Here is a 10988-nt window from a genome sequence, read left to right as displayed (position 1 = left end):
ATTCTACCTACGGATTAAATAAGCTCATTTTAAATGTAACAATGCACTAAGCTTCAACTAAAAATAATTTGCCATGGTGAATATAGTAGTTTTCTCTTCAAGAATTGAAGAAATTATGATCGTCATAAAGTATCGGAAAATCGATCCTAATTATCCTCCAACAATAAGTACGTGCACAAATAATCATACTTTGGTCCATTTCCGTGTCTATTCAAAATTATTTACAAAATGTACAAAAGCGGAAGAGAAAACCAGATAGAAAATTGTCATGAGTAATAATAATGCTAGAAAAATCAGTCGATCGTTAGAAACCAAAACAATTTAATTGTGTGCTGCTCTTTTACCGTTCATGTACCCTATCCACCGTTCAGCGGTGGTAGTGAAAATTGGATCGCTGTCAATCGAGTTTAAGAGAAGAAGCTGATTAACATGAGTGGAATGATAATCCCATCTAGCTAAATTCGGGGCTGTCTTTAATGTGTAATGACGTAAGTCGTACGTAGTACCAGAACCTGTATCGTACAACGTTAACATGTTTTTCAAAGACGTCATACCCTGATTGAAAAGCCTGGATGCCTCTTCCGCATCCTTACCCGTAGCTATGCTTTTCAGATCGTACAAACCGATTAAAGAATATATAAATCCATTGAGTATGAACGAGGAAGGCGTTGTAGGATACTCTTCATACCATACGTATTTACCTAAAAATACTGCAGCTACTCCTCCTTTACTAGAAGATATTCTAAAAGGCTGCAAGCCTCTAACAGCGGCTTGTAGATATTGTTCTTCGCCGGAATGATAGTACGCTCTTGCTAACACAGATATAGCATGTCCTTGACCCATACTAGAGTACCTATAAACGTTATGTAATGGAAACAACGTTTATAGATAATAGATAATCACAAAAAATTTGATAATTCAGTTAAATGGAATATACCATCCAGGTTCAAGAGTAGCCATTCCGGGTGCTACTTTCCTTCTAACAGGGTTCGCCCATCCACCAGAGCTAATATTCTGGTTAGCGACGAACCATCTAGCTGCATCATAGAACTGCTCCATGTGTTCGCTCGTCGACAATGTTACATTATCGATCATCCCAGATCCATATAATGTTATCTTCACCATCTGCCAGGCGATTATAGTTTTAATGATTTAAACAAATGTTTTATCTACTAACTTCTATAGCCACAAGTTACCTTTAATTTCGAACGAGACAGTTTCTTCTTATTTTTATCATTTAAGTATAAACCTTTTTGTAAATCTATCACTAAGTCTCTAGTAAATCTCCTCCACTGGTGATTAATTTGACCAATTCCGTAATAAACATGATTGTTGTACGTGTGCAATACTACGTTACTACTGACATAATGAAGATAATATATTTCCTTCCTCTCCCTCGATTGCAGCGTGACCATAATGCTCCCATTGTCCTTGATGTTGAAGTCCCATTTCAATACAAAATCTAGTACGTGATCCAATTTTAAAGTGATCCCGGAAGTGCTTGTTTCTGGCGTCGCAAATTTCATCACGTGGCTGTTGACGTGTTTATCGTACACTCTGCTCGCGATAGATCCTTGTAGTATAATCCATTCCCTTTTAACTTTATCCGAATCTTCTATGATCTTCCTGCGAGGTTCTGGTTCCGTTAAATTTTTACTATAATGCGACAGCCCGAATTGAGCAATTTGAGTAGGATAAAAATATCCTTGACTTTCCCACTGAGTAGATATCGGCACTCCGTCATTCCCGCTAATGCATTTAACGCGATCGCGGACTTCGACGTTATAGTTCTCGAAAGTCATGAATACTCCTCTGGGATCATATTTCCCTTTGGGATTGACAATTTTTGAATAACTATGCAACCATTCAAATCTTTCCAAGCCATCGTAAGTCGCTAGCTTCCCATAAATCTGTAATGTTTCAGAAATATAAGTGTCTCATCAGAACTGAAATGTAGTTATGGTATTTACCTCGAAGTATTTATGAATAAATGAAAACGGTATATAAACTTCATCTCCTTCCTTGCGGCATCCAATGGAGTAATCTCCATTTATGTGACAGTCTATTTCTTGATATCCAGTTTCCACATTCAATTTGTCCTTTACAAAGCAAATAGAGATAAACAGAATGTTAATTTCTTATATAAAGTACTTAAAATTGCGATGCTTTTAGCTTACTCTATTCTGGAATTTGGACTTCCAGTCAGTACTTTTGAAAAATGATGGACTGCCACAATTGTTCCATGATGTTAATATTGAACTTAATACTGCAACTACTATCACAAGTAATACTGTTTTAAAATTCAACCTCATCATCCTACAAAACCTGTCGGTCCAAATTATAAATAATCATTTTATTCGCATAGCATGACAAGTATTATTTCAAATTCAAGTTCAAGAGTACAACTGTCAAAATGTTTACTTACAGAATGTTAATTATATTCTCTTTTCCAACTGTCTGTTAAAATCGATTTCGATTCAGATAAGGCATTATCTTCTCCATTCTCAGAAATCGTGATATCCGTTTCGGAGAATAGTAGAATATCGAATATTCGACGAAAAACAAAAAATAAATGGTAGCGCCCAGTGACAGCTTTCAAAGCCCGTACATGTGTCCACCCATTTTATGGAAATACATTGCGCGCTTTCCATTGGGATCCTTCCGGGCTTAATCATCGATTATTAATGACATCAGCGAATGTTTCATACATGTCACTCGTGTTATTATCAAGAACAGCCGAAACTTGACCTCAAGTTTATTTCCGTGCTCGATTTATCTCATTAAAAAATAAATGCATGCAGTTGCATGCAGTCCGCAGTGGCAGCAGCTCTGCAGCTTTGACTCTGACTCTGACGACTCTAATGCTCGAGAAGGTAGTTGCGAAACATGAAGATACATGGATGCACAGCCTAAAAATACCCTAACCGTCCCAGACGTTTGGGTAAAATTCTAATAGCTTTAGGAAAACCGTGCTGCGTCTGCATCCTCCGCCCACCTATAAAATCTATTAGATTATGTAATTCCAATTTTATTTCCATTTATCGTTTCCAGTTAAACAGTAATTAATCCATAAAATAGAGCTCGAACGTCCATGTCATGCATATGTGAATTACAGACTTCTTTATACTTCAGTAACTCCAGTTGTCCGGTTTCACTCGGTTTCCGTAGGAAGTCGATACGCTCAACTCCATCTGTGAGGTCTGATACACAATGGAATGTTCAATATTACTGGCGCACTAAGGAAATTTATAAGAGATGGAGCTGAGACGAATATTAAAATATTGTTAAATAGGTACGTGCAAATACATTCACGGGGTATTTTGAATTTGTATATATTCGAAATAAAACAATTAACATGCTCGAGTTCGATCGTGAAAGAGAGATATGCATCGTTATTAAACTTCCGTTTTTCAGCATGTCGCAAAGTATACGTTGATGGTTTCGGTACAACATTTCGTTTACCTTTCTCTGTTCGCATAGCATAATACTTATTTTTCCGATTATTTTGTTCTGTAATTCAATTTCGAACTGATCCTAACAATATGTGCACGATACTCTGATGCTAATTAAAGAATTTTTCCGCTGCTGTTGGCCCGTTCGCTATCGTAAGTTACAGACCCATATTTCGATGTCAATGGACCCCGCGGTGCGTTATTATCATAATGCTGGATGTGATACTTTTGATTTCTAGAGAGCAGTCAGGTTAACTTATTGCTAAATAATTACACTGAAGCATAATTGTTTCTCTTGTGACATGGATTCTGTGATATTTCAGTCACACATAAGAAGAGATTGTTCTCAGGAATGTTAAGTAATGTTTCTAGTGCAGTCAAGTTGTAAATATCCGTTATAAGACTTAAAATTCTCATAATTCAATCGTGGTAATAATGGGTACAAAAAGTTCCTTTCTCTGTTAACTCACTGTAGAATAAGTACCGTTTGTTACTGTGTAATTGCAAAGGTCAAGGTTGTCATATTTGTTATTCTTTTACATTACAGGATTTGGTCTGATCGGACTATGAACACAAGTACATTTACTGTATAATTAAATTTGATAGCATCAGGTAAGGAAATATATCATCATTTTCCTTAGCTAATGCAGAAATTAATTAGTTTTCACAAATTCATTCAATGTCTATGTAATAATAGAATTATTTGTTTTCTAGCATAGATGTTACAATGTACATGTATTCTCTAAAGATCAGACTACTTTTATTTATGTATTTTTAAAGAATAATGTAAAGTACAATAAAATTTACTAATGGTATCAATATCTTGCAAAGGTAATTCTTCGTACTGTCAATGTAAAGATACAGAATGGAATCTGTTAATCAAGAAAAACAGCTTCCTTCGCGGGGGTTGAAACAAGTGAAGGTAGACAACTGGGGAACCTTTTTCCTTCAAAGACTTCAACAACTTTATTTTGATGAAGAGTTACTTGACCTTACGATTAAATTTCCCACGAGCGACATCACCGTTCAGGTATTTTTCTCATTAAGAGAAACCTTTTACTTAATGATTTGTCGGGGTGACAGATTTTCTGACAAATTTTGTATTAATATTCCAGGCCCATCGATTAGTCATAACAACATGTACAGATTATTTCGTGCAACTTGAACGTGAGCAAAAGGAGAAGGATGAAAATTTCGATGGTGTTATCATTATGCCACCAGATATGCCATATGAGTGTGTCAAGTCAATTATAAGGTAGATCGTTGTGCAATCTATGTACTAACTTTTAAAGACAGTACTTGTACATAATTACAATATATTTTTAGTTTTATGTATACTGGTCAATTGGAGTATTGGACATCCGAACAAAATGCCTTGTATCGTACAGCACAGAAAATGAACATGACTGTGTTAACGAAATTACTTGACGCGCAATTTAACACTACTCCTTTGCAAAATGAACAGTCGACGAAGTGCAATTCGCGGCCAGTAATAGCAGTTTCGAAGCCTTCAATACTTAGCGCTAAGCCAACAACAACAGGAACAATAACTGCTACTACTACCGCCACGACCACTACATCCACTTCATCATCAGGACTTTCATCTCAACCGTTGCCAGGTAGAAAGTAAGTATACAAATCATCATTAATGAAATCCACATTCGCCGTCGTATATTAGCAAATGTAACTCGTGAAAATTCAGAGTTCTCGAAGCAATTATTATTTTCATTTTTTAAGGCTTCCGATCTGGAAAAGGAAATTAGATACACCACAGTGCACACCATCGCTTAATTACGAAATGCGAACATTCCAAGGGATGCCTTCGACAAACAGGCCTACAGAGGTGACTCCTGGACCCTCTCGGTTCGACCTCCCCGAAGCCGAGGAATTCGCGCTTGGCGTGTTCTCCTCGTTCGACGACATTACTTATAATACGAAACCGATCGTGCAAGCGCCGGATAGATACAAGCGAAACAGATCACCTAGCGGTAAATGTTCGCCAGACAGAGAGAGTAAGAACGACACAACCGAAGACGAGGAGGACGAGGGTCACGCGAATGATAAAGGTCTGAAAGAAATGAACTCGGACGACGACTGGTCTGTATCGAGATGTTTCCAAAGGGGCCAAGACTCGCAGCCTTCGCCGTCCAAGAAGGTACGATTCGATTTGGAAGAGAAGGAGAACATGGAAAAAGGTAAATCGTCGCACAGATCGAATTCGGAGGAGTCGATTAACAATCATGCGAAAATCATTCGAGAGGTATTGAAGAAATATCCTCATCTAGTGAAGAACAATAAAAACATACGCTTGAAAATCATGCAGAAAGAGGCGAAGTCCTCGGACAATTCAGCGAAAACTAAAGTGTCTTACGTAGTTCTGAAGTCTGATCATCTGATGTCGAGCAATAATGATGAGGAAACCGAATCGAAGAGTAACGGGAGTATGGATGCCGGCGGTACCGGGCCTTGGAAATGTAACAAGTGCGACTTAGAAGAAGAATATACAAACTATTATATGTATAGAAGGCATATGCAAGACGTGCACGAGGAGAAATTCGATCCGCGGGTGTGCGAACACTGCGGCTACAAGGCGACCAAGCGGAACATTCTAATGTACCATCTTTATACGAAACACAACGTGCCTCCGCCGAAAAGCATGTGTTTCCCAAAATGCCAGGAGTGCAATTACGTGGCATTGTCGGAGACGCTTCTGGTCAGACATCAGATCAATCACCATCATCGACCTACGACGCGTCAACATACGTCAGCCATAGAGGAAGTTCAATGCACGCAGTGTTCGCAGACGTTCAAAGACGTCGCTGAATTGACTAACCACGAAATTAACGCCGGCCATGGCGCTATGGCGGACGGCAAGGAAAAGGGTCATCGTTGCCTTCACTGCGGTAAAGTGTTCGTGCGAGCTACGAATCTACAAGTTCATCTCGATTGCGTGCACAAGAATTTGTGGAAATCCGACGGGGCGTCGGGGTCCATGCCGCAGATCACGCTGGAACCGTCCTCGGAGGCGGAAGCTCTGAGCCATGTGGCGAGCGGCATAGCAGCTTCTCTGAGCGTTGGAGATGCCGTCACCGCGGAGTCGCACGAACAGACGGCCTCGAACGCGAACTCACAGTTCATAGTGCCGAACATACAATTGAACAACATCTCGCACGAAATGACTTACAACACGCACGAGCTCGATGGGCAGCACATGATCATGCTGATCGACAGCGAGAACTATCAGCAGCAGGAAAATGAGCAACAACAACAGCCGCAGCAGTTGAACATTAGCGATAACGAGCAGATCGTGATGCAGGGTACGGAGGACGGAATGATCGTTTATATTCACGGTAACGACGATACGGACCGGCAGACGTATGAGAATTATCCGGCGGAAGAGACTGAAGAGATAGTGGAGGAAGTGGTCGAAGAAGTGGAGGAGAAAGTAATAGAGGAGGGGGAAGAAGAGGAGATGCAAATTGAACAGCTGGAGGAATGTAATTCGGATTCGGTCGAGGAAGTTATACAGTACGTAGAGGAACAGACAGAAATAGTTGAGTATGACGAGCAATGCAGCGAACAGAGTAGTAGTGCGGCTGAGTCGCAGGAGTCTGTTATGATCATCGAAGAGGAGCACCTCGAGGGGGGACAGGACTCGGAAAAGAGCGACAAGGAAGATAAGGCTAAAAGCTTCAACGAGTGGGATGATGATAGTAGAGAATTAGCTGGATCATAAATAGTAATACTACTATTATTATTATTATTATTATGATAATTATTATTATTATTGTAGCTTTGTCACTTCTTAAGTTTCATCGATGTCCACGACTAACAAAATACATATGTTTCGATTGCATTTCATTTTGCTTCTTTGTTCGATTTCTGTATGATACAGATGATTGATAATCGTTGTGTATACGAAAAGCAAAGGAAACACTGTAAACAAGTTTCTTATCATTGAATGACGCTCAGAGCTAACGTACGAATTAATGATGTGCAAACAATTTCAATCTTTCAATATACAAAATGATGGTATATGAAACTTGGAATTATATGTATGTATGTATGTATAATTATATTCAGAATTCGGTAGAAATTCTTATTTCTCTCTTGGAGGGGGCAAGAGGAAAGAAAAGGTTTCTCGTATTCTATGAAATTCTTGAAACTCCCAATTAGTTTGAGCTCGTATGATTTTGTACACGCGCGTGATAACGACGAAACTAACAATAAGATACACGAGTGCCGGTTTTATGACTTACTGCTGAAGCAGCACATGTTCAATAAAAATACTTAAACATAAAATGATTAAAAGTAATACGTTTCATTTGGGATTGTAATATTACATTACGTGACCACTCAAAACGATTGAGCATAAATAATAATCATACACGTGTACTTTAACAGAGGAATGATGTGTATTAAGAATCACGCGCAATTTTGGTGCACGGAGTATATTTATTTTTAAGTTCAGGTGAAAGTTGTACTGGAATAAAAATCATAGTCAATTAAGTGCAATTGGCAATTACAATATTTTTAACGATTTTTCTGATAACCGTCTGCGGAATAAATGTGAAAAAAATTCTTTTTTTCACAGCCATGCCGGATAATTTTATTTATTATAAATATGTACTTTCGGATAGTGGACAATTGCAACTGTAAAATCAAATATATCATCAACGTATTAGGGTATTTATGTTAGACGTAACACGCAATTAAATATTGATTTACATTGCGTTTCAAAAAATAGCAAGTAAAAATAATTAAGAAATACATATATATATATATTTTTAGCAACGAAACCGAATAAAACGTAGGTACGATGCGAGACATTTAACACGTTTTTCTGACTCACATATAGATCACCTCTTTCTTTCCACAAAAGTAATCAACATTTATTTTTTAGAATAGCGTGAATTGTCGAACTTTATATGTGTCTTTTGGGACTGTTGTATTCGAAACGGATATTAAATTTTTGTAGAATTGGATATATGTGCATTTATACACATAAATTATAATAAAATCAATGAAATAACGTATCCTATAGAAATATATTTTTTACGTGTAAATTGGCCGCAATACGTATAATACGAATTTAATTCAATCATTATATTTTGGCTGCATACAATTATTTTACTCGTCGACACAGATTGAATTATTCGCATCGATTGGTAAAAGAGGATTTATAAAAGCTTAGTACAATACACATTTTATTTTGCGTAAGGAGGTCTATCGTAATATAGTAAAACACAAATTGTGGGAACCATTATTTTGTAAATAAAAAGTATTAATAATTATGGTACGCGTATTAAGTGCCTCATTTTCTAATACACATGCATGCATTATCGATACCACTGATTTATATCCCATTAATGCGTACTTTGTAATTTTTAATTACGATCCACGCGTTGATAACGAATTGTAATGTCTATAAATTTCATTAGAAATACATGTACGTACATGAAATGCAAATGTAATTTAATCCAATCCAATCATCTATTATTTCGACATACATAAAATCGCGGTATTATTCCTACAGTAGTATTTAATATTACTAAATCCAATCGACGTTACAATCGATACTTCTAATTAATTTATGTTTTTATGCAAATATTTACATCCGTATTTAATTTAACAATGCATAAAATTAATTGAAAATTATGAATTTAAATTATAATTTACATGTCTTATACATATCGTGTTTAAAATGATTGAAAAATAAACTTTATAGTATGTACGTGTCAATTATTATATTTATTAAAAATAGTCATCAGAGTGCTATTTCATTATAATTATCATTATCAAAATAATAAGTCTCACATCCACGAGAAGAAACCAAATACTATACTCACTATAATTCTTTTAAAACCTGTGCAACCCCTTGCATTTAACGTCTTCCTTTATACATATATTTCAAGTTTGTATAATTTGAAAAAATATGATTTTCTAACACAAATCGAGAATCTAATCACCTCTTGGAACAAAGTACGCGTTGGTGTTAGCGCGTTTTCTTAAAGGCTCGCTGCGCTCGGAGGTCCTTAAGCTCACTTGAACAGAATCACAGTATGGTACCCTGGTACCGGTACCGACGAGTTCCCGAGGCGGGACTTGGCGCAAATGATACTCCGGGCAGTGGAGAACCTTATGCACGGGAAACACGACCAGTAGCCGACGGTGGTGGCGAGGATGGCGGTGGTGGTAGGCAGAGGGACACGATCGTGCCCGGATCGTGACCGTGGTAGCGGCAGCACGGAACCGAGCACGGGGTAAAGGAGCGAGCGAGCGAAAAAGTGTAGAAAGGGAATAAACGAGCGAGATGAATCGATGAGTGGGAGCGACCAAGGAGTATAAACAGCGGGAAACAGAGAGAAGTGATTATCGTACTTACCTGGAGTTGAGCGCGGTAGAACGGGATAGGACGGGCATCGGTCGTGGTGGATGGAAAGGGAGGCGAAATGGTGGGTGGCGGTGGTGGCCGCTGGGGCAACAGGGGAAAACGGGGGACCGAGGAGGTGAGAAGGTAGGAGAACCAGCCTCCGCCAGTATCCACGTGTTCAGTGTAGTAGCGCGTTATGACCCGGATGTTAGATCGTAGCTGCAGTTTTGCGAGAACCTGCCGACCCGGATGTCTCGTTCGTCGTCGTCCGCAAGTGATCCGCTACTAATGTCCTCCTGGCCACCGAAATATGTTCAATCGGTAAGTAATGCCCGGTACCGAGGACCGTCGCGTCGACCAGTGACACGCTTAACGAGTCCCGGGGTGCCCGCTTGTCCATCGAGCATTGACCGTCGATCGTGATTTCTACCCCTTTCGCGAGCGCGTTCGCCACATCGTTGATATACCGGACCGCGTCGGGGAGATTCGAATCGCAACGGTTGGGCCTTCACCGGTTAACGCGATCAAAGGTTTACTATTCTCTTTGGCATGGTCTTTATAAATGAAAGGGAAATCATAAATAGATGTGTGAAAAACTGTAAAACATATTCTAATTCTCGCGAAACTTCCACTGATGAGTCGGCCCTTAAAAAAAGCTTTGAACGTTACAACACGTAGACATTAGTAATCGATCGTTGTAATAAATTCGAGAAATGCTTGAAATTGCTTGGGAGAAGTGCACGCGATGTGCGTTCCTTAGATGCCGATTTGTTGGCCAGCCGTTAATGAAAAGTGTCTCGTATCGGTAACATCCGCGTGTGCTTGAAGGATAGATGCGAGCAAGTCAACGAAAGGTGCCAGCAAACTTCGAAGGGACCTGATAAATGCCGAAATCGCCAACTTACGTGATTTACTGCCATTACCGCCCTCAACCAGGCAGAGACTTTCCCAGCTGCAGCTTATGGCCTTGGTTTGCGTATTTCTTCGAAAAGCCAATTACTTTCAACAAGGTAAGCATCGATAAATCTAATTAAAACGTTCTAAAAAAATATTCATTTTCAAAAATCGTTCGTATTCCTACCTTCATAAAAAAGTTTCATCACGTAACTTTTTCAAAACTTCACGTTTTTCTATTAGGGTAATTAAGTGAATTCCAGTTAATG

The 10988-nt window shown here is 38.7% G+C and overlaps 3 protein-coding genes across 8 annotated transcripts in view; 2 read left to right on the top strand and 1 right to left on the bottom strand.

The window, feature by feature from the left end:
- Positions 1-6: 6 nt before the first annotated feature.
- Positions 7-2828, bottom strand: Hsepi (D-glucuronyl C5-epimerase). Its single transcript, XM_018025582.2, has 6 exons — positions 2426-2828; positions 2178-2325; positions 1971-2099; positions 1197-1910; positions 938-1125; positions 7-853 (listed from the first exon to the last, which is right to left on the bottom strand). The coding sequence occupies exons 2-6, from the start codon at positions 2313-2315 to the stop codon at positions 322-324; spliced, it is 1701 nt and encodes a 566-aa protein (XP_017881071.1). The 5' UTR covers positions 2316-2325; positions 2426-2828; the 3' UTR covers positions 7-321.
- A 321-nt stretch (positions 2829-3149) lies between these two features.
- Positions 3150-8746, top strand: Cp190 (centrosome-associated zinc finger protein CP190). Of its 6 annotated transcripts, none has more exons than XM_026814022.1 (8): positions 3150-3292; positions 3415-3605; positions 3692-3881; positions 4000-4064; positions 4284-4482; positions 4568-4707; positions 4779-5078; positions 5190-8746. In XM_026814022.1, the coding sequence occupies exons 5-8, from the start codon at positions 4318-4320 to the stop codon at positions 7186-7188; spliced, it is 2604 nt and encodes an 867-aa protein (XP_026669823.1). In that variant the 5' UTR covers positions 3150-3292; positions 3415-3605; positions 3692-3881; positions 4000-4064; positions 4284-4317; the 3' UTR covers positions 7189-8746. The 6 variants fall into 6 exon arrangements, with proteins under 6 accessions (XP_026669823.1, XP_017881127.1, XP_026669824.1 ...); XM_018025638.2 differs by having other exon boundaries at positions 3692-3891; XM_026814023.1 differs by lacking the exon at positions 3692-3881.
- Positions 8747-9269: 523 nt separating this feature from the next.
- dysf (neuronal PAS domain protein dysfusion) overlaps positions 9270-10988 on the top strand; it is a 5546-nt gene continuing 3827 nt past the window's right edge. Inside the window, exons 1-2 of the mRNA XM_018025586.2 lie at positions 9270-10146; positions 10654-10835. Coding sequence (XP_017881075.1) covers positions 10136-10146; positions 10654-10835 — 193 coding nt within the window. The 5' untranslated portion in view covers positions 9270-10135. The remainder of the gene's footprint in view (positions 10147-10653; positions 10836-10988) is intronic.

The sequence above is a fragment of the Ceratina calcarata genome, unplaced genomic scaffold (genome assembly GCF_001652005.2).
Source record: "Ceratina calcarata isolate Rehan_Ccalc_2016 unplaced genomic scaffold, ASM165200v1 scaffold363.2, whole genome shotgun sequence".
NCBI classification, from domain to species: Eukaryota; Metazoa; Arthropoda; class Insecta; order Hymenoptera; family Apidae; genus Ceratina; species Ceratina calcarata.
The sequence above is the reverse complement of the archived record's forward strand: the minus strand, read 5'-3'. Positions and strand labels throughout refer to the sequence as shown.

What these genes read in the sequence shown, in the direction of transcription:
- Hsepi (XM_018025582.2), bottom strand. Translation starts at nt 2,315, where the DNA reads ATGATGAGGTTGAATTTTAAAACAGTATTACTTGTGATAGTAGTTGCA. An exon ending in TTATTCATAAATACTTCGAG is followed by an intron (nt 1,911 to 1,970) that starts GTAAATACCATA and finishes GAAACATTACAG; the next exon opens with ATTTATGGGAAGCTAGCGAC. An exon ending in GCTACTCTTGAACCTGGATG is followed by an intron (nt 854 to 937) that starts GTATATTCCATT and finishes TAACGTTTATAG; the next exon opens with GTACTCTAGTATGGGTCAAG.
- Cp190 (XM_018025644.2), top strand. Translation starts at nt 4,318, where the DNA reads ATGGAATCTGTTAATCAAGAAAAACAGCTTCCTTCGCGGGGGTTGAAA. An exon ending in CGAGCGACATCACCGTTCAG is followed by an intron (nt 4,483 to 4,567) that starts GTATTTTTCTCA and finishes TTAATATTCCAG; the next exon opens with GCCCATCGATTAGTCATAAC. An exon ending in CAACCGTTGCCAGGTAGAAA is followed by an intron (nt 5,079 to 5,189) that starts GTAAGTATACAA and finishes TCATTTTTTAAG; the next exon opens with GCTTCCGATCTGGAAAAGGA.